At 44.8% G+C, this 26,179-nt stretch overlaps 2 protein-coding genes across 4 annotated transcripts; one reads left to right on the forward strand and one right to left on the reverse strand.

Annotated features, from left to right (window-relative positions):
* Positions 1-130: 130 nt before the first annotated feature.
* On the forward strand, positions 131-11,233 carry clgn (calmegin). Its single transcript, XM_021320324.2, has 15 exons — positions 131-328; positions 2,838-3,104; positions 3,197-3,270; positions 3,375-3,433; positions 3,596-3,737; positions 3,826-3,907; positions 5,825-6,017; positions 6,095-6,284; positions 6,883-6,996; positions 7,091-7,247; positions 8,327-8,542; positions 8,623-8,739; positions 8,844-8,970; positions 9,066-9,217; positions 10,124-11,233. Exons 2-15 carry the CDS (start codon positions 2,838-2,840, stop codon positions 10,193-10,195), a joined length of 1,962 nt encoding a protein of 653 aa, XP_021175999.2. The 5' UTR covers positions 131-328; the 3' UTR covers positions 10,196-11,233.
* Positions 11,234-12,175: 942 nt separating this feature from the next.
* On the reverse strand, positions 12,176-22,878 carry scoca (short coiled-coil protein a). Of its 3 annotated transcripts, none has more exons than XM_012870187.3 (4): positions 22,672-22,878; positions 14,747-14,818; positions 14,587-14,667; positions 12,176-13,103 (listed from the first exon to the last, which is right to left on the reverse strand). In XM_012870187.3, exons 2-4 carry the CDS (start codon positions 14,763-14,765, stop codon positions 12,961-12,963), a joined length of 243 nt encoding a protein of 80 aa, XP_012725641.1. In that variant the 5' UTR covers positions 14,766-14,818; positions 22,672-22,878; the 3' UTR covers positions 12,176-12,960. The 3 variants fall into 3 exon arrangements, with proteins under 3 accessions (XP_012725641.1, XP_012725638.1, XP_021176001.2); XM_012870184.3 differs by lacking the exon at positions 22,672-22,878 and adding an exon at positions 17,015-17,161; XM_021320326.2 differs by lacking the exon at positions 22,672-22,878 and adding an exon at positions 16,457-16,553.
* Positions 22,879-26,179: the final 3,301 nt, after the last annotated feature.

Here is a 26,179-nt window from a genome sequence, read left to right on the forward strand (position 1 = left end):
CAGAATATAAATCAGAAGTTTGGCTCTTTAAAAGCTTTGTGGGTTAGTTTAGGGCAGCCTAGTCGACGCGATAACGTTTCAGCTGTGCCGCGCTCGCCATCAACAAACGTCGTTTTTCCGCCTGTCCGTGAACGCCTCGCTTCAGTTAGCCTGCCATCACCGTTATTCGCACCGAGCCGCTGTCACTCACGCTCCGCGTCCCCGTCCCTCACCTCCTCGCCGCTCCTCTCCTCGCTCAAACGGGAGGACCGCTCGGGATTTTGACACGCAGAGGCGGATTTTTGAGAGATTCTTCCTCGTCTCCCCTGCGGTCGCAGCGCCTCATAAGGTCGGCGTTTGGTCTCTACACCCCTACTAGTGCGACACTGATGCTAAGTTAGCCAGCTAGCCGCCGCTATCCATTCATTTTTTTTTAAAACCGTCAAAACAAATCCGCCTGGGCGCGCTTTACTGCTATAATTGAAACACCCCGGCTTCTGTTGTGAACGCCCGACGCGTGTTGAATTAAGACCCTGCCCGTCTGAGCCGCTTGTCCGGATCAGCTCCGCCGCCTGTGAGCGGCGCTCGGCGCGGCTAGCATCGGGGCAGCGGAGCAGGTGCTGCGGGCACGAGCCGCTCATCTTAGAGCCGTTCGGGGCCACTGCGGTCCTCCGCGGCAGCCATGTTGGCTCCGCGTCGGCTCCTTCTTCGCTGCTGTCTCTTTTAATGGGTTGACGTGAAGGCGGTGCTGGCGATGTTGCTGCAGCCGCGAAGGTTAATGGTAAGGGTCGGGTAAAAAAAAAAAAAAACCTGGCCTGGTTAGCGCCAGTCTCGGGCTGCTGTGGTCCGATAAGTTGGAGGAATGAGCGCCTAATCACCTGCAGGTCATTAGATGAACTGATTAAAAACAACCCGGATTAAATCAGTGCAGCTAGTATTTCAGGTTTGATACTAAACAAAGCTCCTAAATCATCTCCTGTGACTTTTTTATATTTTCTCTAGACACTCGGAGGAAAAACAAAAAAACTCTCCTCTGGTATAATAGCTGTTTTGGTCTAATTTCCAGTGCAACCATTTGAACTCCAGCTCCTGCCTGTTTTTCTGTTTACGCCGCCTTACATTTCACTATAAATCATCATATCTTTAAAAAGAAAAGGCTGTTCTGCTTGTTTTAGGGCGACACTACAACAACAAGTTTAAATAGTTGCCTCCATAGCTTGCTGTCTGATGCTTTACACACAGGCTGGCTGCTCTTTGCTAACCAGCTATTGTCCTAAAGCAACGTTGTTTTTTTTTTTTTAAGGAGTCCATGTTTATCTAAGCCAGAAATGCTAAAATCTTGTCTTTCTTTATAAGCCAGGGAAACGTGTCGTTCCCTTCTTTAAGCCAGCTGACCGGCAGCGCGCATCTGTGGCCGGGGCGAGAGCCTGAACTCGCACAGCTGAAGAAATCCTCGCCGTCTCTTCTGGCATCAGTATAATGTTCTCTCTCCCCCGTTAGGTGGGGTAATTTAGTGTTTTTTTAAAAGCCAGGTATACACCTGGATGCTGGGTACCAGTCCAGGCCTAATTAGACACGCTGCCATGTTGCAGCACGTCTTAATAATTGACCTGAGGGAAGATCCGGAAATAGTCGGACGCCCCAATATTTCCATGAAGCTTCTTTTAAAAACGACCTAAGCAGTAAGGAAGCTTTTAAGAAAGGACTCTTAAGGAGGGATGAGCAGGATGAATAGCTGTCAAAGCCTACCTGGGTAGAAAACACAATGATTTGCTAATGGTTCTTCCTCTCCCGTGGGGCTTTGATCCTCAACAATGCCGCGGCATGGGGAAGTGGGTAGGAGCCAGCCACTAGTGCCAAGCAGAACCACTAAAACTACCTTTTCTTTAATGTTTATATTTACATGAAACCCAAAAGAAAATGTTGCCGTCTTAACAGGAAGTATCTGTCAGTGCAGTAAATAGTACGCTGTCCTCTGGCTGCACAGTGCCAGTCAGCTGGCTGAAAGACGGCTCATTCAGGTTTGCTCTCATTTACACCAGGGACCTGCTCCGCTCTCTGGGAAGAAACGTTTTAAACGTGCGTTTGGCGAGCTGCGAGGAGCATGGGAGTAAAGTAGAGGCCTCCATCTCTACGTTTCAGGGAAGAGACGACGCGTCTTCCAGCTCTGCTCGTCCAGCGCTTCTCCTGGACTCACGTGTAATTCTGTGTGCTTTGTCAATTACGTGCATCTTAAAATCTGCAGTCCTGTGGTCGTTGCTGTCAAACACTTCGCTGCCAGCCGAGCGCACAGGTGCGCGTTAAAGCGAAGAGGCGAGTTCCCAGCCGCCTCCTCAGTCGGCATCAAGCAGATAAACATCCCAATGAAAAGCAGGACGTATCGGTGGGACGCGTGGCGCAGGCCGCCGTCTACAGCGCCGGGTTTAATTTCCTGCTCCTGAACAAACCGGAGCCGGGCGGCGCCGATCCAGATCAAGTTACTGATATCTGTTATTATAGGTTCCTCTAAGGCTACATTAAGAAGCCTAGATGATTTTCTCTGGAGATTTTCCTCCTCTTGGACTCGCGGGGAAGGTTTTCCCAGAACCGTTGCATCGTTTACGTTTCTTAAAGGCAACGAGCATCATGAGGCGTCACCCACCGTGAGACTGAAAGCAGACTTCAGTGAACTCTTTATCTCATCCACTCACTCTTCCCTCATCTTCTGCACTCGCGCTCTCTATTTCTATCACCTGCAGGACACAAAACGCCTCTCTATAAAAACAAGTCCGTGTCATTCATCCTCCCAGCTCACGGCGGCCTTTTCCTCTCTTTTGTTTGTTGTTTACCTCCTTCGTTCCCCCCTCCCCCCCCTCCAGATGAAGCTAGGTGGAGGCTGGGTGTGGGGCCTGCTGCTGCTGCTGCTCACCTCGTTGGCGGCCGCCGCGTCCAGCGACGATCGTGCCGAGTCGGAGGTTCTGGACGGAGACGGCGATATGGGCCTAGACGAGGAGGAGGAGGAGGTGAAGGTTCTGACGGCAGATGACGACGAAGAGGACGAGGCAATGGTGACGGATGAGGAGCAGTTCGACGAGGAGAAAGACGGAGCTGAAAAGTCTGACGTCGACGCTAATGTCACCTTCCAGGTGTGGGGATGTTGCAACGTTACGGGCATATTCGGATGTTTAGACCTGTGAGCTTTAGTTTTAACATTCTAATCTATTTACCTGAACCCCAGGTAACATACAAGACTCCTGTCCCCACTGGAGACGTCTATTTTGCAGAAACCTTCGACGACGGCTCACTGGACAGGTACAGCGAGGCTTTAATAGAAACTCTGACACGTCAGCAGTCTGTTAGCCGCGCCTGCACAACTTTCCATACCTGAACCAGTTTTCTGATGTTGATCTGGGCAGATGGCAGCTGTCAAAAACAATGAAGGAGGATGCAGATGAGGACATCGCCAAATATGACGGTTCGTAGCTCTTTGTCCAAATCCCGCAGACCCCCTCCAAATGCGACGTGCCGTTTTTAGTATCGGCGACTCTGAGCAAGCTAAGCCGTTGTTGTGTCTGACTGTATTGTGTTTGTGCTCCGCTGTGCGTAAACTGTCTTTCCCCCTCGTCGCCGCCTGCAGGAAAGTGGATGGTGGAGCCGCTGAAGGAGAACAAGGTTCCAGGAGACCAGGGCCTGGTGCTCAAGTCTCGGGCCAAACATCACGCCATAGCGGCAAAGCTGGACAAACCTTTTGTCTTCCAGGACGAACCTCTGGTCGTCCAGTGAGTTCATTCAGGAGCAAGATAAAAAGGCTAATGGTATTAACAACAAGACATCAGGGTTGAGTATTTTCAATCTTTTTAATTACAGGTACGAGGTGAACTTCCAAGACGGCATTGACTGCGGTGGAGCGTACATCAAACTGCTGTCAGACTCTGGCGCTGTCAATCTGGTTAGTATTCGTGTTTTATGTCCTTTCAAAGTTCACATATTGTCATTTTAGAACCTTTCATCCTGCCTTGTAGCTCAGTATGGACACATTTATTTACATGTCTGTAAAAATATGTCATGGCAGAGGGGGGTGGAACAGACATTAAGCCAAAAAGGTGAGTATAAGACAAACTGTGGATTCGGGTGGATAACATAACGGCCACCCAAGACAGAGCCAGTGATGGCAGAGTGCAGCTCCACCAGAGTTCACATGATGGTTCATCTAGTGAGGAAATGAGGTCTGAGTGCAGTAACTTCTAGACGTAGCAAACCGGCACCTTATTGGGGAATATTAAAGCTCTATGTGGTGACGGCAGTCTGTGTAGTTTTTTACAGAGGTGAATGACTTCCAGACCAAAAATTAAAAACACAGCAGTTCTGGCAGACTTGGTCGTCTTTACTTTGAAAATGTTCCATATTTAGACGGTACGATTAGGCTCTAGTTCTACTGAGCAATAAATGATGTACAGACTGACGCGGAACAGGCTGGTCCAGGAGCACCGCTGGAAGCAGCTACAGCCGCTGGTACTCGCTGGACCGGGTGCGTCTCTGGAGGATCTGCTGGACCCGGGGGGGCACCGGCGCCGTAGTTCGTCTTTCCACATTAAGTACGCCACCGTGACCCTCGGTGAAATCCACGTCCTCCGCGGTGAGTTGAACAGACAGGAGGTACGGGCACGTGGATAGACGCTCCTCTTATTTGACGACGCGGTAGAGCGAGCTGGGGGAAAATGTCGGCGTTTCTCCATCTTTGTCTGATTGTTCTGTCTTGAACTTTAACATTTACGCCGGTAGATAAGGTCCGTCATGGAGCTGCTGGGTTGTCTGGTCTATGCAGGAATTTGCTCGGGTCATTCCCCGGGAGAGTCAGTTGTTGAGTTAACGGACAGATGTGCAGCCGCAGATGCAAAATCACTGCTGCTGTTTTTCCCCACTGGTGTCGTGACTGATTAAAGTAAGAATTATCTTCATGTGAGGGTTCCCTAGTGATCCTAAGAGCTGGCAGTCTCAGTGTGGAAGGGAACGCTTACAGGTTTGTCTGACGTTGTCAACTCAATGACTTTCACATGAAATATGTTAAGCTTTTGGACCAATGAGATGCTTTGATTGACTTTGATGCTTTTGTTAAATAAAATGTGCATATTTTGCGAGGTAAGGTAGCAGATGCCGACAGTAGCGTCTCTGTTTATTCAGGACAAAGGAAAGCGAGCAGCCTCACCTTTTAGTGATGCCAGCGGCTGATTTTTGTGGTTTTGGTGAAATGTTGCTCAGGCAAATATCCTTGTCCGTAAGTTTGGATTCTGTTCTGATGCAGTGAAACTGAAGTTGTTTAGGTCATATTGTACATCTCTGTATACTGCACATTTGTGGGGCAACTTTAAAAAAGCCAGTCTTCAAAGACTGAAGGTGGCCTATAATGACGCATTAAGACTTTTGTTAAACAAACCCAGATGGACCAGTGCTAGTGAACTGTGTCTGCTCGAGTCAGCACTTTAATGGCTGTTTTAAGAAAGCTTATGTAGAAATTTATTTGTCGTTTAAATGAGTCCAATAATAGTATTATCCAACTGTTGACTAATGTTAAATATAGTGCAGTAAAATACTCATCTGTACTCTGGAGACATTGGTATGATTTGCCTTTTGAAAGGCTAGGAGTTTTCGTTTTCTTTTTTAATGTACTTTTATTCTTTTATTCGTTTTTCTTTTTTGTAATTTGGACCTTGAGTCTGTAATAAAGCTATCTATCTATCTATCTATCTATCTATCTATCTATCTATCTATCTATCTATCTATCTATCTATCTATCTATCTATTAGCATGGTCAAACTCGGCAGAGCAAAGACTCGCCGGTCATTTCCTCCTCGTTTTCGTCCTGCAGGAACAGTTCCACGACCGGACCCCCTACACCATCATGTTCGGACCGGACAAATGCGGCGAGGACTACAAGCTGCACTTCATCTTCCGCCACAGAAACCCGCTGAACAAAGACATGGAGGAGAAGCACGCCAAGAGGGCCGACGTGGACCTGAAGAAGTTCTACACGGACAAGAAGACTCACCTCTACACTCTGGGTATGGAGCCTAACGCCGAGCAGCGTGCGCCGCTTGTAGCCGTACCCGCGCTCTCCTCACTTCCCGTCTGCTCTCAGTGCTGAACCCCGACAACAGCTACGAGATGTTCATCGATCAGTCGAGCGTCAGCCGCGGCAACCTGCTCCACGACATGGTGCCTCCCGTCAACCCGCCGAAGGAGATCGACGATCCCAACGACTCCAAGCCGGACGACTGGGACGAGAGGGCCAAGATCCCCGACCCCGAGGCCGTGAAGCCCGAAGACTGGTGACTTATTTCTGTTTTCCTCTGCAGACGCAGGACAGCCATGTTCCCCTCATTGCTGCCCTTTGGTTGGACATTTGTTTATGTAATCTATTTTATATTGTTACCTAATAATTCTGCACTGCAAAAAGGGAACTAAAATTAAGTAATTTTTTCTTGATTTGAGCAGGTAAATAAGACTATTTGCCAATGGGATAAGATTTTTGCACTTAAAGTATGAGCAATTCATCTCCATCATCATTTTTCAAGTGCAGAATATCTAATTATCTTATTTTAGGGGTAGAACTACTAATCCCATTGGCAAATAGTCTTATTTACCAGCTCAAATCAATGAAAAATGTACTAATTTCTAGAAAATGTTACTTACTTTTAGTTCCCTTTTTGCAGTGTGGTCTCATTTATTATTTTTAAGTACTATCATCATAAATATGTAAATGATACAAACCCCCACCCAGAGACAGTTGTTTTATTTCTTAAAAGACTATCTCTGGCTGGTCTGATGGACAGACGTCTACGTACCATTTAAAATGTCACATTTACTGTGGCTTTGACTTAAAGACTTTCAGGATTTATAGATAATTTCTTTCTCGGCTTCTTCCAGGGACGAGGACGCGCCTGCAAAGATCGAGGACCCCGACGCCCTGAAGCCAGAAGGCTGGCTGGACGACGAGCCGGAGTTCGTGTCCGACCCGAATGCCGACAAACCAGAAGACTGGTGGGTCCCTGAACTGACCGGCGCCACCATTGTGCGCGCGTGTGATATGGAACAGAGCGATGTGTGAGGGCTGATTGCTCTTTGCTGGCGGCAGGGACGAGGAGATGGACGGAGAGTGGGAGGCCCCGCAGGTCCCCAACCCAGCCTGTGAGACGGCGCCCGGCTGCGGGGAGTGGAAGCGCCCGACCATCAACAACCCGCAGTACAAGGGCAAGTGGAAGGCCCCGCTGATAGACAACCCCAACTACCAGGTGACCGCAGCTCTGCATCAACTGGCTGCACTGCAAAAACGAATATAAAAATACATAAAATCGTCTTAAAATTTGGGTTTTTGTCCTAGATTTGAGCAGGTAAATAATATTATCTGCCAATGGAATGAGTATTTTGACCCCTGAAATAAGATAATTAGACATCCTGCACTTGAAATAATAATAATCTTATCCAGGGTTCCCGCGGATCCTTAAAAAGTCTTAAAAGGCATTGAATTCTGTAATATAAAACTAAGGCCTTTACTGGCATTAAAATGTCTTAAATCAGTCTTTCTTAGGTCTTAAAATTGTTACCAGGTCATTAGTTTTTGTAATCCTTACCAAACAGTAAAATAATTGACACAATTATATATATTTTTAATTTACCGAATGGCTCAATGTAACAATTATTGGTTCGGTCCCGATAGCGGAACCAATAAAAACTGTTGCGGCCGGACCATAGCTGGGAAAAAGAGTCTGCACTGGTTATGTTGTGGTTTTTAAAAATTATTTGTAGTTTATTTTAGTAGGGAACAAAACAAAGTTTGTGCATTCAGTTCAGTAGTTGTTAAAAATGTATCTGTAATTTGTGTGTTTTTTTAGCTTTCTTCCTATATGGAATGTTTTTCAAAATTTTAAACATGTCTACTGAGCCTGAAAGTAATGGTTTATGTTAAAATAAACATTTGGGTGAAGTTGTCACAACCAGGTTTATCTTGTTTATCGTGAAGTTGGTCTTAACTTTTTATTTCAAGTGGCATTAAAAAGTCTTAAAAAGTCTTGAATTTAACTTTGCTTATGCTTTAAGAACCCTGAAATAATATTATCTGCCAATGGAATGAGTATTTTGACTCCTGAAACAAGATAATTAGACATCCTGCACTTGAAATAAGACAATGGAGATGAGTTGTTCCTATTTTAAGTGCAAAGATCTTATCACATCATCTTATTTACCTGCTCAAACCAAGAACAGATACACACATTTTAAGAAAATCTAACTTGTTTTTAGTTGCGTTTTTGCAGCGCGTGTTGGGATTTGCTCCCGTCCTAACGGCGGCTCTTCTGTCTCGCCCTCCCTGAAGGGCGTGTGGAAGCCACGCAAGATGGCGAACCCCGAATATTTCGAGGACCTGCAGCCGTTCAGGATGACGGCGTTCAACGCGCTGGGACTGGAGCTGTGGTCCATGACCTCAGACATCTACTTCGACAACTTCATCATCACCTCCCACAAGGAGGTGGCCGACCGCTGGGCCTCGGACAGCTGGGGCCTGAAGAAGCTGGTGGCGAGCGCCAACGAGGTCAGTGAGGGAAGGTTGGACGCAGGATTCACCGTTAGGGAGGGGTGGACCTGAACTCATCTCTGTTCTGCTCCCAACAGCCGGGGATATTAGCCCAGCTGATGGCGGCAGCCGAGGAGCGGCCCTGGCTCTGGGTGATCTACGTGCTGACAGTAGGCCTGCCCGTAGGACTGGTGGTGCTCTTCTGCTGGCCCAAGGTAGCAGGAAGCGCCTGATGTTCACCCGTCTCCTCATCATCCAGATAATCCCTCTCTGAGGTCCGACCGCACGTCACTGACGTCGCTTTTCTGCTGCTTTCCAGAAGCCAGCCGACGACTACGTCTACAAGAAGGCGGATCTGTCACAGAATCAGATAGAGGAGGAGGATGAGGAGGAGGAGGAAGAGGCTGCCGAGGAGGAAGACAAAGAAGCTGGAGCAGCAGCAGCAGGTGTGGCCTTCATCTCTTTTTTTTTTATTATTATCTCAGTTTTACTGCAGAATTCTGCTTCGTCTTCATCACACGCGTCTCTTTTCGTCTTAAAGCGCAAGAGGAAGGTGAGCAGGAGGACAGTGGAGCACAAGGAGACAATCTAGAGGGGGCAGATGATGATGATGATGAAGAAGAAGAGGAGGAGGAAGACGACGACGACGAAGCGGAGGAAAACAAAACTCCAGAAGAAACATTAGAAGATGAGGTGAGTGGAAGCTGTTCTGACTGTGGTGAATCTTTCTGTGCAGTGAAGCTGCACCTTAGGGCCAAATAACAAGTCATTAACAAATCAGGGGTTTGATCAGGTAGCGTTAAGCAGTCAGTAGCTAACCACAGGAGAAAACATGACTGATGAGGTGTTTGCAGTTGGTGGCTTTAAATTCAGTAAATCTGTTCTTGACGGGTTCCTCTTCTAAGCAGCTCAGCAGTATCCATAATACCATAAAACCGATTGGCCATTCCCACCTTGGTGTTTAATTACATGTAAAACTTCTATGGCTGTCTCAGATTTGAACAGAAGCTGCTTGTTCTCACAGAGGACTGATGTATGCAGACTGTCTGTAAATTGGCCACTTGATGCACATTTATATATTTCTAGTGGCTGAGACGCTGTTGCTCACAGAAAATAGAGTTAAAGGTGCATTAAACAGATTTGGTATCATCATATATTAGCAATTAAATGTTACCTGATCATGCAGGCTTTGTTTTTACCAAAAGATGCTACAAACAACCTTGTTTCACTGAAGCTGCATCAGAGACGTGATTTAGCTTCTAGACGGCACTCAGAGCATCACTGAGGTTACAGCGTCAGATGCACAAAAAAAAGACTTCATTAGACGCAGGTTAAAGTTCTGGTCTCTCTCAAAAAATTTGATTACTTTTTTAATGATTGTATTCAAACCAACACACCTTTATGCACGCGGATTTTTCTCTGCGACAACTTCCTGCTTCTTCAAGCTGAGCTGGCAGGATGTTGATTAGAACGGCTCCACTGAGCTTTATTTAAAGAAAAAACTAAGGCAGGGAACAATAAAATGTAAATCTAACGTCCTGATGCTTGTTCATATAACCTGCTGACCTCAGACTGGCTCATGTGTCAACTTTCCTGCAGAGAGATGGAGGCGACGTCGCCGAGGAGAGCCACAAACAAGCCGTCAGAAAGAGGAGGGTACGGAAAGACTGAGGGTAGCCCCCCCCTGTCTGCTGAGTGTCTTCTCCTCCGCGGGGGAGGAGGTGAACGGGGTCTTCTCTGCTCCTCCCCTGAGCGGAGCAGCTGGGTGTTTCCTCCAACCCCGCCGGTAGCCCGCAGTCACCCGGCTGCCCCATCTGTGTCTCTCCCCTCCTTCCTGCTCAGCCCGATGAGCTCCTCGGACGTTACGCCCTCCACCATCTCCTCCTCCATCTCCTCCTCTTCCTCCCATCAGTTTTCTGTCTGCAGCCTTCTTCTGCTCCAGACGTCGTCGGAACGCCGCCATCTTCCACCTTTTCTCTCCACAAGCCGTCATTCTGGTGTGGAAACAATCAGCAGCGCCGCTAACTCCACTCCTCCTCCTCATTTTACCGCATATCGCAGCGGCTCCTCTGAGGGGAAAGTTTGAAGACGAGCTCGTTTAAAATGTTCCCGATGCTGAGAGAGAGAGAGAGAAGGCTGACCGACTCATCTCAACTTAGTTAAAAGGTTCCTGCTGAAAAAAATAAAAAAAAGTCTCGATTTTTAGCTAGTTTGTTACGAGCGTCTGTTGCGTCGACGTCGAGTCGGAAATTAGCTCCGACGTTCTTCTATTTATTGTTTTTTTTGGTTCGACTTTGTTTCACGGCGGTACGAATAAAGGTTTAATACTAAAGCGTTTTCAGGCCAGAGGCAACTTTCCTTACACACGTGCCACTGATGTGCTTACTTTGAGCCGAGGTCTGCGAGACGTTTCACTTAAAAATAGAGAAACTGACTTAGTCCATGCTTGCGGCTAGTTTATTTTTATTTTCATTTCTTTGCCTTTTGCCATTAAGTGTGAGACAGAAGACCTGAGTCTCTAGAGCAGGATTAAAGGAAATCTCTGAACGCAGCGAAAGACGTTGGTCTGCTTGTTTTGTTTTATTATTGTTGTCTGAAGCTTTTGTAGTTCGCCCTTCTGCCACATGTCGGCACTTTTCCCTGTTTACATTTGTTTGCAACATGTACATTTGCTCTTGGAAGTAAAACTATTTAATACAAAAAAAAAAAAACAAGATGATTGCGTCCGTTTTGACAATTTATTTTTTTCCTTTTATTGTGGAAGGTCTGTGCAGGTGGTGATTGTGAGCTTTTATTAAAACAAAGGCAGTCATGAACACAAAACACGACCAGCAAGTGTGCAAAGAGGAGGGATTTAGCATGCCAGCATGACCGAGAACTGCTGAAAATATAAAAATAAGCTTGAAGCCACGGGCATTCATTGCAAAACGTACATACGCCCCCCCCCCCCCCCCCCCGCCCTCTGAACCGTGACGTTTGTTTACGTTACAACCACAAGTCTGAACGAGTTCATCACACAATTGTTCGCTAAGCTAACACAGTAATTGTGACGTGGAGGAGAACACGGTTTAAACACTTCGTACGAACAAATCTGAACAACTTTGCATTTTGTTTCCCGCCCCCCTTTTACTCCGATACCCTTAAAATCCAGTCCGAGCAGCTGCCTTCACAGAAACAGCCGGTTTGAGTTGGAGCTTTTCTGTCTGAATTAATAAAAAAATAAAACAGCGGCAGCCTCTGGATGAGCAAATCTGGCAGAGATCCTCCAAAACCCTGAAGCGCTGACTCGGGATGGACTGAACGCGAGTTTGGCAGCGGAGGCGTGGACTGAGAACCGTCAGCGTTTTTTTTGTGGAATTTATTGTGATTAAAAATGAAAGTGATCCTGTGATGCGTGCAGTCAGAGACCCACAGAGCCAGGTTCAGCCGGCATTACTCAGGCCGCCTCAGTCACATCTTCAACAATGCTCTTATTGATGACTTCCTGGATCCAGCCGTTTAAAAAAAGGCTGAAACAAACGCGACTCTCTTCCCTCCTGTCCCAATAAATCACGATGTTTCCCTCCACAACGCCCCTGATGTCAGTCCTACTTTTATTTGTATTCTGAAAACTGTCTTTCTTCCACTTTCGCGCTCATTCCCTCCGTTCTCAGCTCGGGTCCAGATTGCTTCTCAGCGGCGGACGACTCGGACACGCCCTGTCTGGCGCTGAGGACGAGCTTTAACGCCCGTCTCCTGGCAGCCGATCCCTTCCAGGCCAAACCGATGGGATCGATACCACTCAGAGCCTTCCTCGCTGCTCCTCTGAAAGCATCTCCTCCTCCTCCTCATGGTGTTACTGGACCCGTCGTATCCCCTCCTCCATCTCTATTAGCGGCGCATGGAAGCAAATGGACCGGAGTAACGCTCCTCCCTGCTGCGCCGATGACTGTGTTGCTTTAGACTGAAACGTAAACGTTTTAGTAGCGATGCAAACATTGACGCCGCCATCTTGGCTCTTTGCCTCTGTGCTTTTTTTAAACGTAGCATTATGAATATTATACGGTCACCGGCACAAAACCTTCCTCCAGTTCAGTGCTAGATTTAATGACATTTCCTCATTTATGTTAATACTTGAGCCGTTCCTTAAACATGCCGTCGTTAAACGTTTTTTTTTTTTTATTCTGCACGACTCGGGGTCAGCCGGCCAATCAGCTGCAGGCGAGCATCAGATGAGATAAAACAACTGAAGTACCAGATCCAGCTGTCGCAGCAAACACGATTAACGCCGATAAGGAGCCTCGTGGTAACATGTTTGGCAAAAAAATGTCCCGACGTTAGAGTTCAAAAATAAACACAAAGAAAAAACTATCTTACAAACACTATTTTCATATTTACATCTGTTTAGTTCTGACTGGGGTAAATGGTTACAGGGATCTCCGGGTGCCGCCGCCGCCTCACTTCCGCTTGCTCTTGGTGTCGGTGGTCTGGAAGACGCTGGAGGCCGACATCAGGTTCTCGATGTACTGGCCGAGCACCTGGTTCTCCGACTTTAGCTTCAGGTTCTCCTCCTTGACGGCGTCGACTCGAGCCGACAGGTCTGGAACGGAGAAAGGAGAGACTTCAAATCTGTTCGAGCTTTCTCCGCTTTTATTTTGACATTTGTCTCGTTAATGCTGCGCTGATCACATGTCGGCCTAGAGCGGAACCAGTTTGGCGTTTCTGAATTAGGGCTGAACAATTAATCGCATTTTCAATATAATCGCGATTTAAAGATTTAGAGTCTGCAATTTTTGGCTATGTAACAATTAGGGAATTAGACACGTCCATAAGGTGTCAGTAAAATGTTTAAAGTGGGTTTGTCTCCACATGGAAGGGAAGACAGTTGCAGCAGTGAGATAATCTAACTTTATTACTTGTATTAGAATTTATATAATCATACATAGCATTAAGTACAGGTCAATCAGTTTATTACATAGACTTGCTTGTTGGTTGCACTTTATGTTCAACAAGGATTGATGTCCAATTAAATTAAAAGCCGTTCTCTTGAATAATCAGATCAATAGAAACATTAAAAGTTCATATTTAAAATAGTCCTTGTTTACAAACATCTTTATTGAGAGGCCATTTTTGTTGCTTGTGGTTAATGCAGAGGAAAGTCAAAATTGCAATTTTGGTTGAAATATATTGTAGGCAGAATTCAATCAATTCTTCTCTGAATTTAGATGTTGCGGGTCTTTTAACACCTAATCTGCACAGCGAGGAAACAAGTTAATTTGTTGTTTGTATATGTTTAAAAAGACATGATAAATTAAACTGGGGAAAAAAAAAAAAAAAAAAAATCGCATTAAATCGCAATAAGAAAAAAAAAAAAATCGCAATTAGATTATTTTCCAAAATCGTTCAGCCCTATTCTGAATAGTATTCATACTTTTACGCAATGTGTTATGTTACAACTTCATATATATTCTGTGATAGACTAACAAAGTAAACTATAAAAATGCAAATACAAGCTAATAAATGTAATTTATTCTCATCCAGCCGTTCTATGAGGGTCTCAGAGGTTTGTTAGTGAACAAACGGCATTATGGAGACGTTTAAAGCCGTAGGAGGTTCTAAAACAATAAACCCAAACTTTAAAACGTCTCAGCCGAGCTCCGTTCCACCCGCCGCCTAAAAATGGAAGAACTTCAGGTGAACAACATTCAGAGAGGCAGCCAAGAGGCCCGAGGTAGCTCTGGAGGAGCTGCAGAGATCCACAGGTGAGGTTTATTAGAACTGGATCTGTACATTTCATTCCAAAAAAAGTAAAAAAAACAAAGCAACTGGACTTGTTTTTCGTAGTTGAAGACGTTTCGCTTCCTCTTCAGGAAGCTTCAACTACGAAAAACAAGTCCAGTTGCTTTGTTTTTTTACTTTTTTTTTTGGAATGACCATGACCTGGATGACTGAGAATCTTCACCAGCACATCTGTACATTTCTCACTGAAGATTTTATTCAATGTGTTCCAGTTAGCTCAGGACTGTAGCGTCCAGGTTGAGGCTGGGTAAAGCTCCCCGTCGGTCGTTAAGACCCCTGCCCACCTTCCAGCGTGTGCTGCAGCTCCAACACCTGGTTTATCAACCTCGTCTTCTCCTCCATCTCCGCCTGGTTCTCCAGGTCTCCTGAAACACACAGCGGGGTCACCGTGGGAGGCGTCGCGCTAAAAAGCCCAGCCATGACGTCTCAGGCTAAGAGACTCACCGTCTATGTCGCAGTTCATGATGAGAAGCTCGTCCTCGTGTTTAGTATGCAGGGCTGCAGATCCACCGCCGGCTAACGGAGAGAAAGGGGGCAGAGAACAGGTTGAGCTGGTCGTGGCGTTCAAGGTGTCACCGTAAAGAGAAGCTGCTGGCCTGTTCTGCTCTACAACAATAAAAGATTCCTCAGGACAGCGTCCCACGTGTGTGTGGTTGACTTGATTAAATCCAGACTGCAGACCCTGGCCTCCAAGCCCTTGGATTATTTGTGTGTATGCCTGGGTGAATCACTAAGGCGTAAAAAACAAAAAACAAAAAAAAACGCAGGTGACTCAACCAGTATGGGCAACCAACCAAAGAAGCCATTTCAAAAGCGAATCTTTAACGGTTTTATATTTATCCTGTGGAATTTGTATGACGCGACACAAGGTGATTCCCAAAGAGAGAGACGAGCTAAACATGATAATAAAAACCTTGTAATGCCATTAAAACTTTCCTTTTTGACAAAGCTTATAGTTAGAGTGGCTCATGTTACTCTGAGCTACAGGCTTAGGCTACTGGAGGACATCAAGGCCTATTTTTCTCTGCTGAGTTCTCCTACTGCTCTCCAGTTTGCGTTGCTTGATTGTTATTTCATCTTTTAACTTTCTGTTATCTATCTTTTATCTTCATAGTAGGTACACCTGGTCTGGCGTTCTGTTAACTGTGACATCATCCAGAGAAGACAGATCACCCGCTACTACCATCTAATGTAGAACAGATTACTGGATCAATGTGTGCTTCTGTGCTTTTTGTCTCTCTTGTTGTGGATCTGCTCTGTCTTCCTTAACGCCCAGTCAGTCGAGGCAGATGACCGTTCATACTGAGCCTGGTTCTGCTGGAGGTTTTTCCTTCCTGTTAAAGGGGAGTTTTCCTCTCCACTGTCACTTCATGCTTGCTCAGTATGAGGGATTGCTGCAAAGCCATCAACAATGCAGACGACTGTCCCTGTAGCTCTACGCAGCAAATGCTGATTGTCAAGACTTTGATGCAATCTGCTAGGTTTCCTTAGATAGGAACGTTTTTGACCAATCTGTATAATCTGATTGAATTTGACTTTGTAAAGTGCCTTGAGATGACATGTTTCATGAATTGCCGCTATATAAATAACATTTAATTGAATTGAAGATCAGCTGAAGAACGAGAATATGCGATGTTTAAAACATGACCCCATGAAATGATTTTCCTAATCACAGCGAACTGCTGAGGATCTGGATCAACATCGGCTTCATTTAAATGCTCGGGTTTTACACAATTTTTACATTTTTTTTACTTTAATGTTTGTCTGTTTAATATGTCAAAGTGGATCCTGTGCACTTGGATATATCAGCGGAAGCCCTGATCCATCTCCAGTGGAGCTGACCAGCAGACAAACACTTCAATAATTCATACTACTCCTGCTAATGTGGTTGGTAACAGAAGATGGACAGCAGATGAGCGGAGAAAAGGGAGTTCAGTGAAAGCCTTCAGAGAGCTCACAGACTCTGGACTCAGGCCGCTTAGGAAATAAAAAAAAAAATCTGGCTCTCTGCAAACAAAACATACCAGAAATTAAAAGGTCAACACTTTCTTCCCGCAATACAGAAAGGTTTTAAAAGTCAGCTTAAACATGACAGTGGGCGCTTCCTCTCTCGGTTTATCTGGTTTCTGCGTGTGTTGTCATGATTTTACACACCGTGGGTCCGGGTAGCTCCTGCCGGGCTCACCGTCACACCGCGCCCTGCGCTCGGCGGCGAACCCCCGCTCCGCTCCCTGCTAGCGGGGTCCACACATCACCGCCGCCCGGCTGGGGTCGCGGCGTCACCGGCGAGGAGCGTTTCGGTCGCGGCGTCGGAAACAAAAAGGCACACACGTTACCGGACGCCTTGAAGCGTCCCGGCGTTCCGGTTTCAGGCTGAACGAGCCGAAGCTTCAAACGCTGTCCGATAATAGGCGGCCGTGCGCTAGCTCCGTTAGCTAGTTAGCTTAGCTGCTAGCCATGCTAGCCGCTACTAGCATCAAATGCGGGGTAAACGTGACGCGAGCGGCGACGGGTATAAACCGTGTTTTCAGACGCATTCAGAAGCTGCTTTCTGATCAGTACATTGAACCAAAGGAGGTTGAAGCAAGGCTGTTTTTGAGCTATTTTCTGCTAATGGCTACTTTTAGCTTCATACATGGGTATTCTGATTTCAGCAGCTAGCTAAGAGTTTTCTTCTCCGCCCCTAAGGAAACAGGGAGGATGCTTTCTTACCTGCAGTAAGAAGAGCGACTCTTTCGTTTAGCCGAGTTAGTCTGCGATGTTACTGTGTTCAGCGTCGGTGATGAGGAGGATGACGACAGCTGATATAATTTAAAAAAAACCCTCTACCTACAGTGTGTGTGTTACAACATCTACCAAAAGGGGGCGCTACACCAGCAGCGCACAGAGATATGTAAACTAGCTAAACTAGCCTCCTCTGGTTAAAGCGTGGTGGCAGCGGTATGGCAAGCCGTTTGAGCATTTTATCTCATACCAGTGGTCATTTTCTACTGGTGCGCTCCTTTCTTCGCACAGAATGTCTCCACTGTGGGACACTACAGCATCTTTCTGTTCTGTTCTAACAAACAAACACTTTTATGCTGTCTGGTGGTGATTTTTGTCAACAACTATGGACAGAAAGACCATAGTTGTTGAATACTGTTGCGACAATATCAGTTGCAATAAATGCATTTTCTTATTTTCCTCTGTTTTCTTATCTGTGCTTCCATCACGCTGTGACCTCTAGCATTTTGGGGCAATGTCATTCATGTTTGGTGTGAGCATCTGCTGCTGTAAGGCTCTGTTCAACTGGTTAACTATTACATTGTTAGGCTCGTGCACAGATAGATCCCTAGTGGTGCTCAATGACCTGCCTTTCTTGGCCTGGCTGAGGAAAGTGCCCTTTGTGCCGGAGCCTTTTTTAATTTAACCTCTTAAGACTCGAGAACTTTGGTCCAAACTTAGGCTTTTAGAAGCTTGAAAAATAACCAAGAAAGATCAGTTCCTCTAAACTGTCAACCTCATTTACAGATCTGCCAGGAGAAAGAAAAATACATGTTTGAAGAGAGACCGATCATTTTCAGGATTCAAAAAGCCTATGTTTAGACTAAAATTATCAGGTCTTATGAGGTTAAAAATACAAATGACCCTCTCTGCTATCAGCCAAAAAAAGTGTTTTTAAAATCTGCTGGAGATCTATTTGGGTTCTTGTGAGACTTCTGCTCCGACCCGATCCACAGTGCACACAAGCCCCCCCCCCCCCCCCCCCCCCCCCCCCCCCCCCCCCAGAGCTGAGCAGCAGGCCAAACTCCTCTGACCTGCAGTATCAGACTGACAGGTATTGACAGTGTTTTTGCAATCCATGTCCACAGTACTTAACTTTATGTCACCATTTAAAACATTATGTGGCAATGGGCCCAACGTTTCCTTAAAGACTGCAAAAAAAGAACTAAAAGTAAATAACATGTTCTTGAATTTTATGTATTTGTACTTGATTTGAGCTGGTAAATAAGATGATTTGCCAATTGAATGAGTAGTTTTACCCCTAAAATAAGATAATTAGATATACTGCCCTTGAAATACGAGGATTGAGATGAGTTGTTCCTATTTTAAGTACAAAAATCTTATTCCATTGGCAAATCATCTTATTTAACTGCTCAAACCAAGGGCAAATGCACTCATTTCAAGAATTTTTTTTACTTTTTTTTCTCTTTTTGCAGTGAAATAAAAAGAAGACGGGACGTCTAGGTATCACACCTACTGAAAATGTATACCTTTTCTACAACTTTTTTTTGCCTACTGCTTACCACAGATAATTTTGAACAGGCGCTGCAAGGACAGATGTACATGCAAGGGACGTTCACAGTTTATGGCGTAAAGGTGGACAAATGCCCAAAGATCAGATATGTGAAGACACCCGGACATGTTTGCAAACAAATGTGTTCTCTTAAATAGGACATATGCTTTTAAATCCTTAATTTTTACATTTAAAATTGTTCAGCTGTGGTCTGTATAAAGTGGAACAGCAACATTTTGGTCTGGATTCCTAGTTTATTTAGCTCCATAGCCCGTTTTTTGCCCCCTTTCTGAGGTTTGTCTGAGAGCAGCTTGTTTCGGTGCGGTCTCTTTAAATGCAAATGAGGCTCTTCACACCCCGCCCCCCTCCAGGTCGCAGAGGGTTCCAGTCCACCCAATAGGGTGTTTTCACTGACGTCACTGGCCAACTTCCGGTCCGCCATATTGGGTGGCACACTTCCTTATCTCTAGTTGTCTTACACGTATTATCGTATCGCGAATGGATAAGTACGCCAGCACGCTAGAGCGACCAGATAAGGACGTATATCTGAGGAAATGTTCCGTGATCGACCATATGGACCCGTATGCCCTCCACGGTGCCTTGTTTAGCCGTAATCCAGATGATCGGCCAAATGTAGAGCACGGCGACATAGTGCATTACCTGGTGTTCGGTGAAAACCCTCTGCACACTCTTGAGGAAATGAGAGCTTACAAGGATCTAGAGGCTCACAACCAGTTCACATCTGGTTATGTACATCAAGGAAATCGCCATCATACGTGGACGGGTGAGTTTTAATAAGATGGTAAAAATGTAAACAATCCGACGCAAATGTGTTGCACCGCCCGCCGGCGGCGGGCGGTGCGCGAAGGCGCTTGGCTGCAAGGCCGATCGACGCCGCTCGCGGCTTTAATTATTTAAGCAGAACAATGACCAGTGCAAAATTAAGTTGTATTTACCGTATTGGCGCCGGTAGGAGCTGCAGATCATAAAGCCAGCAAACAGTGGGAACACAGCAACTCGTTCAAAGGTAAGCTGCGTTCAGACGGGCTCTGGCCCATGCTAGTTTAGTAGCTGCTAACCGCCAGTGCTAACAACCACTCGCGCATGTAATGTACTTTTAACTTGCTGCTATGTGTTTCAAACGTTTAGAACACACTCTCATTGACATCGGGATACTGTGGAAAGTTATGTTCGGTCTTACAGCCGCGATCCAAGCGAGCCGACGATCTCTTTATCTCTGTAACTCGTTCAAAGGTAAGCTGCGCTCAGCCGGCTCTGGCGCATGCTAACCGTTAGCGCTAACAACCACTCGCGCATGTAATGTACTTTTAACTTGCTGCTATGTGTTTCAAACGTTTAGAACACACTCTCATTGACATCGGGATACTGTGGAAAGTTATGTTCGGTCTTACAGCCGCGATCCAAGCGAGCCGACGATCTCTTTATCTCTGTAACTCGTTCAAAGGTAAGCTGCGCTCAGCCGGCTCTGGCGCATGCTAACCGTTAGCGCTAACAACCACTCGCGCATGTAATGTACTTTTAACTTGCTGCTATGTGTTTCAAACGTTTAGAACACACTCTCATTGACATCGGGATACTGTGGAAAGTTATGTTCGGTCTTACAGCCGCGATCCAAGCGAGCCGACGATCTCTTTATCTCTGTAACTCGTTCAAAGGTAAGCTGCGCTCAGCCGGCTCTGGCGCATGCTAACCGTTAGCGCTAACAACCACTCGCGCATGTAATGTACTTTTAACTTGCTGCTATGTGTTTCAAACGTTTAGAACACACTCTCATTGACATCGGGATACTGTGGAAAGTTATGTTCGGTCGACTTACAGCCGCGATCCAAGCGAGCCGACGACTCTTTGTTATCGCTAACAGTTGTTCTCCGTGGTTGCGCCTCCAGGCAGGAAAGCGGTGGAAAATTAATCTGTTTCTATGTTTTTCCCATGGCGATCATGTGTTGCGCTGTTACAGCCCACAATACAGCAACGGTTTACCATGGTTGAAATCAAGTTAAGGTGAAATTAATCAAATTAAAACACGGCTGAGAGAGGGAGTACAGTACGCGGTAGTAATAGGCAGTAGAGGCGGCGGAGGCAGTCAACACGACAGCCGTGGAAAGTAATAAGTCATAACGCCCAAGCCCTATTATTAATATATTCTTCTTATATGTTTTAAATACTTAACAGTTAATTACCTGTGACAAAGTGAGCACCGCAGACTCTGGCGTATTCCAGCTTAACACCGTCCAAATCGGACCTGGATATCCGTGTCAGCCATAGGTGACAGCGTTGTTCAGACAGCTGGGTTTTTTTTTTCACACCGATTCACTATTACGGCTGGTAGGCGATAGAAAGAGCGTTGATCTCCACCTCCACGGGCCGTGCAACCAACCATTAAACACGTTTTCCCCATTGTTCACTTCCAATACTGCCTAAGGCGTCATACAATGCAGGTCAACGGTGCGAAACGACTGCCACCCAATATGGCGGACGCGCTGAGTAGTCACGTGAGCGTGACGTCAGCTGAAAACCCCCTATTCAGACATTTTTGTATTATGCTGGGGAAAATGTTTATTCAGAAGTCCACTGAAAGGGTTACAAATGATCCAAAGAGAATATAAAGATATCTACGGAGCTCCAGGAGAGACAACATTCAAATTATCTGCTCTCCTAGTCTCCAGTACACAGCAATATTTAGAGGCCCAAAAATATTAATTTTGCATGAACTGTGCTACTTTTCTACATTAAAAAATAAGTTAGGATCTGCTTTTCAGTTTAAAAAGCAGATCCTAACGTTTATCATACAATTTTCTTCATAATCGGCATAATTTAGTGTTTTGAATCCTGAGTCAGCAATGTTTAAATCATATTTGAAGTTACTGACAATGGCACAGTAGCAAATAAATGGCAGGAGCGCTCGGCTCTTCTACGATGTCTTGACAGCAGCCCGACCAGGTGACGGCTCTTGCTGCTGACATAAAACGCTCAGATCAGGGACATTTCCAGGCACGGCTTTATGCCGGGGACGGGTCGTCCAAAACCAGGACTTCTGGTCACCCCAGTCAGACAACTAATGGTTAGCATGATGCAAATTTGCATAGAGAATCCCACTGGGATGCTGCTGCTTCCAATCTAGTACAACTAAAATGCCTCCTAGAAGTATCCTACTCAAACCAGCACTATAAAAGCATAACTCTCACAGACAGATGTTTCAAGGCAGATGTAACAGTATAGTTTAACACTGCAGAAACGTAGCTCTGGAACTAAGGCAGCCCTGCAGGAATAGGCTACTCACGTACCATTCAGAAATTGTTGCCTCATCTTTGCTGGCTGTGCAGGACGCTTCACTTCTTTGGTACGATCGTAACATCGTGCATCTGTTGTCACGTGTATAAAGTGTGAGAAAGTTGGGGGGGGGGGGGGGGGGGGGTTGTGGCCAGCTGCAACTGATTTGCTCAAAATAGGTGAAACAGGAGAGGTGAAAACTCATCATCTGACAATGATTTTGTGCAAAGAAATATGTAATAAACAGGTTTTGTATACCCCCATAGACCTATGCTAAATGTTTAAAAGGAAGCACAATAGGTCACCTTTAAATCAGAAACTCACAAAGCATTCTAATTATTCTGGCATTTAGCAAATTTAAATAATCTGGTCGTCCTAATTGACCTTAACAAGCTTTGGTCTCATTAACTGTCTGATATAGCTTTTTTTTTTAACCTAAATGTGCTTATTTATTTGTAGCTCAGGGCTGTGCTGGTTTTTTTTTTTTTATATTCAAACTTAAGGAAACAGGTTTAAAGTTTAACTGAATGAGGACCAATAACAGAGTCTTGTGAGGAGCACACCCACGCAGCCACCTCCGCTCGCTATGCCATTCTCTCTGTCTCGCAGGCCTTTGTTCTGTCTGCCGGATGTAAGGTGAGTCTAATGTGCCGTAGGAAAAATAGTTTATTTAAATACGAACAGTAACGTTACACCTAAGAAGAATCACTCCAGCTGAATTTTCTATGCAAAAAGCAAACAAAATGCAGCTGGCTTTGAAAAACAGTTACGCTCTTTACATGTTAAAAACCTGAGTCTGTACCTGAGTCGTCTGCCAGAGAGATGGTCGTGAACGTCTCATCGTCCACATTGGCCTCAAGGGCCTGAGTATCTTTGTCGTCCTCCAGCTTGGCTAGTTATTTTTCTCTTTATCTGACGCGGCCCTTCATCGGTGTCAGCGTTTCCACGTCTCTGTCGTCCCCTGTCTCCCTGTTTTCTTTCACTTTTGCCCTTGCCTGCAGTGTTCACACACCTGCTGCTTGAATCGTCAGCGCAGTCTTGGCTACCTGTCCTACCTGACTGGCAGCTCGGGTTACACCGCTGTCATGGCAACACCTGTCTGAAACGCCACGAGAGACAAGCCCACAGGAAAAATACCAAAGGGGTCAAAGATTAAACTCATGTGAAACACGGTCATAAACGTCTACTTAAACTTGCCATCAGGAGCACTTTTAGCGAGTGACATGTAAACACCCCGCGGCTCCCAGGAAGGAGTGGAAAGGGATTCGTTTTGCCTGTGATTTAGCCTTGTTTTAGCTCATTTAAGCGGAACGCCTCAGTGTTCGGCTTAAGACGGCTGCAGTCGGTCTGTGGGAGCGACCTCCGCTCTGCCTCTGCTGGTTAACCCTTAATGTTGCACACGAGGGGGGAAAAAGTGGTGATTCACAGCATCTCGTGTCCGACCATCTTTCTGAGGCTGATTGAGTCAATGCGAACAGCAAAACGGCGGCTAAAAGACAGACGTGATCGTCTACCTGCTATGTTAAACTAAATTAGCATCAGTCAGTAAGATAAGATAAGATAAGATAGTCTTTATTGATCTCACAATGGAGAAATTCACTCGTCACATCGGCTCATACAAGAAGGTGCAGAGTAGGGAAGGTTCATTCAGTTATATACAGTGAATCTTCATAAATAGAATGGATCAAAAGAATACCCAAAAAAAATAAATAAATAAAAAGAAATAGGAATGGGCATATGATGTCTTATTTACATTCGGTCTATATATATATATAACCATATATATATACTTATATATATACATATATCGATACGCCTACATACATACGTACCTACGCGTATATATGTGCATATACATTGTATACATTTGTATATACATACATACATGTGTACTGACATATGTTCAGGTGTTGATAGCAGCAGAAGTCACTACATCAGGATTATTGCACAGGTTGTAGTACAGTGTATTAATTAGATTAATACACTAAGAGACTGGAGTCTCACAATCTCTTAGATGAATGATTTTAACTCTCTTGTGAACAGTCTGTATCATTTAAGAAGACAACTAAGGAGATTTATGTACAGGAATATTTATTTAGATTCAACGCTAATATTGACAGTTCATCAAAAGCTTGTAGCAAAAATAAATAAATAAGTGAAAGCTAATAGTTGGTGGAATCAAGAACTTAATTTATTATTAATCAAACTAACATCTATGGAGTAATGACTGTCTGGTTAAAAGATAAATAAACATGAAGGCGCTCAAAAAGAAACTATAGTTCACATTTTACTAAAATGTCATATCATGTCTTACGATGACAGAAGAGGCGTTCAAAATGTTAATTACACTGATTAAAATGTAATAATTGCCAGGAGCATGTGAGGCGTTCTCCAGGAGAAGGGAAATAACTTTTCAATTCTCAGTGGAGAATGGAGTGGCCTAGTCAAAGCCTGGATTTTTCTTGTTGGGGAACCATCCAAAGTAGTTACGTTAAATCCGTTCTGAAGGGAGAGCGTGGGCCCAAATTCCTACACGACGACGCTAAAGACTGTTTGCCAGTTATCTGCAAGTACTTGATTTTTTTTCTTTATCACAGCACTGTAGATTATGTAAACAAATAAGTTGAGACTTTGTTCCATCTTTGGAGTCTCTATGAATCATGTTAGTTTTCAATAAAAGCCGTCAGATGCTGTCACATCAGCGTCTGGAAGTCTGAAGGCCAGACAAAATCATAAATTCAGAAGCAGTTTCTTCAGACTGCTTACCTACAGGGAGGGAGAGAGTTTGTTAAAGTGGAAGTAAAAAATAAATGTAACTTTCAGCTTCAGAGGTAAAGTAACCGAAGCATGATTTAATAGAGATTTAAGATGAAAATGCATAGGACGAATGTGTTCTGCTCTGAGCTGGAGCAATGGAAAGTTTTCCACAGATAAAGTAGACCAGCAAATTGGATTTTTTTTTTTTTACTTTGGAGTCTCAAAACAACGTGGGAGAAAAACAAAGTACACCATTGCTTCCTTTATAAGACGTTGCAATTATTAAGAAGCAACCCATCACCAGAGAGCGTAACCACCAGCCTAACCATGCCTCCCTAATCCTTAATCAATTTAAGCAATATAATAAAGAAGAGGGGGGCATGGTTTCTCCACACAGACATAAAACACTGACAAAGTCATCCAGAAAATAGACTGCTAAAGAGGGTTACACATCACCATTAAATACACCGTTGAATCCTGGGGTGTCCTTAGCTTTATTCAATATTTATTCAGTACTTATTCCCAAAGCTGTGAGGGCAATCGCCCCCTGCTGAGAATAAAAAAAAAAAAAAACACCGGCCCAGTTCATGGTCTGTGACATGTTTACAAACGTGCTGCTGGTTCCACGGGTTCTTGAGCTGATTGAGAACTATTTACATTGTCCCTCACAGGCTGATGTCTGTTTGCACACTTTTAGCTTCTCGGGGAGTGTTTGTTTGGACGTCTATGCAAATTCCACAGTTCTTTAACTGGAAGATTCAAATTTTAACTTCGCATTGAGTGTTTTGTTTGATACATTCATACAGTTGACCAGTAATTTACATCATCTGTAAAGTGACTATCTGCCCTTATTAACTCAAACATAAACCTTACCAGATCCAAATGACTATTTGCAAGCTTTTATTTTCTCAGGAAGTGTTGTCAGTGCATTAAACTTGAGTATTATGTCTGGACTTGTGTCTGTGTGTTATGTGTGAATCCTGAGCCGGTGTCTCACCAAAAGTTTAATATGGTTACATAATGACATTAAAGACTGATTCTTGATTCTATTACACTGACTGTCATGAAAACATTACTTTTACCATCACTTTAGGTTCCCGTGAAATGTACATGTCATTACCTTCTGATCTACAAATCATAGACCGAGTTGGGTTTATGATGAGTCCTGTACCAAGCAAAAAAAAAAAAAAAAAAAAAAAAAAAAGGAATATCGGGCAAGTATATCAGGTGTGTCAGTGGTTTTTTTTTCTTTTATATCCATCTTGTCATTAACTATGGCTGCTGTAAATTGTATGTCTTCCTTAAAGCTGCAGTGGGTAACTTTTGTATAAATGTGTTTTTTTACATATTTGTTAAAACTGTCACTATGTCCTGACAGTAAAAATATGAGGCAGACAATCTGTGGGAAAAAAAAAAATCATGCTCCTCTGGCTCCTCCCAGTGGCCCTAATGCCATTTGCAGAAATTCACAGCTCCCAGTCAAAAACAACCAATCAGAGCCAGGAGGAAGGCCTGTGGCTCTGATTGGTTGTTAACGGTGTGGAGGGAAGGCT

The sequence above is a fragment of the Fundulus heteroclitus genome, chromosome 5 (genome assembly GCF_011125445.2).
Source record: "Fundulus heteroclitus isolate FHET01 chromosome 5, MU-UCD_Fhet_4.1, whole genome shotgun sequence".
In the NCBI taxonomy this organism is placed as follows: Eukaryota; Metazoa; Chordata; class Actinopteri; order Cyprinodontiformes; family Fundulidae; genus Fundulus; species Fundulus heteroclitus.

Excerpts from the sequence above, each read along its gene's own strand:
- clgn (XM_021320324.2), top strand. The coding sequence starts at position 2,838 with ATGAAGCTAGGTGGAGGCTGGGTGTGGGGCCTGCTGCTGCTGCTGCTC. Across the intron at positions 3,908-5,824 it reads ACTCTGGCGCTGTCAATCTG|GAACAGTTCCACGACCGGAC; the intron begins GTTAGTATTCGT and ends TTCGTCCTGCAG. Across the intron at positions 6,018-6,094 it reads GACTCACCTCTACACTCTGG|TGCTGAACCCCGACAACAGC; the intron begins GTATGGAGCCTA and ends GTCTGCTCTCAG.
- scoca (XM_012870187.3), bottom strand. Across the intron at positions 13,104-14,586 it reads GCTGCAGCACACGCTGGAAG|ACCTGTCGGCTCGAGTCGAC; the intron begins GTGGGCAGGGGT and ends TCTCCGTTCCAG.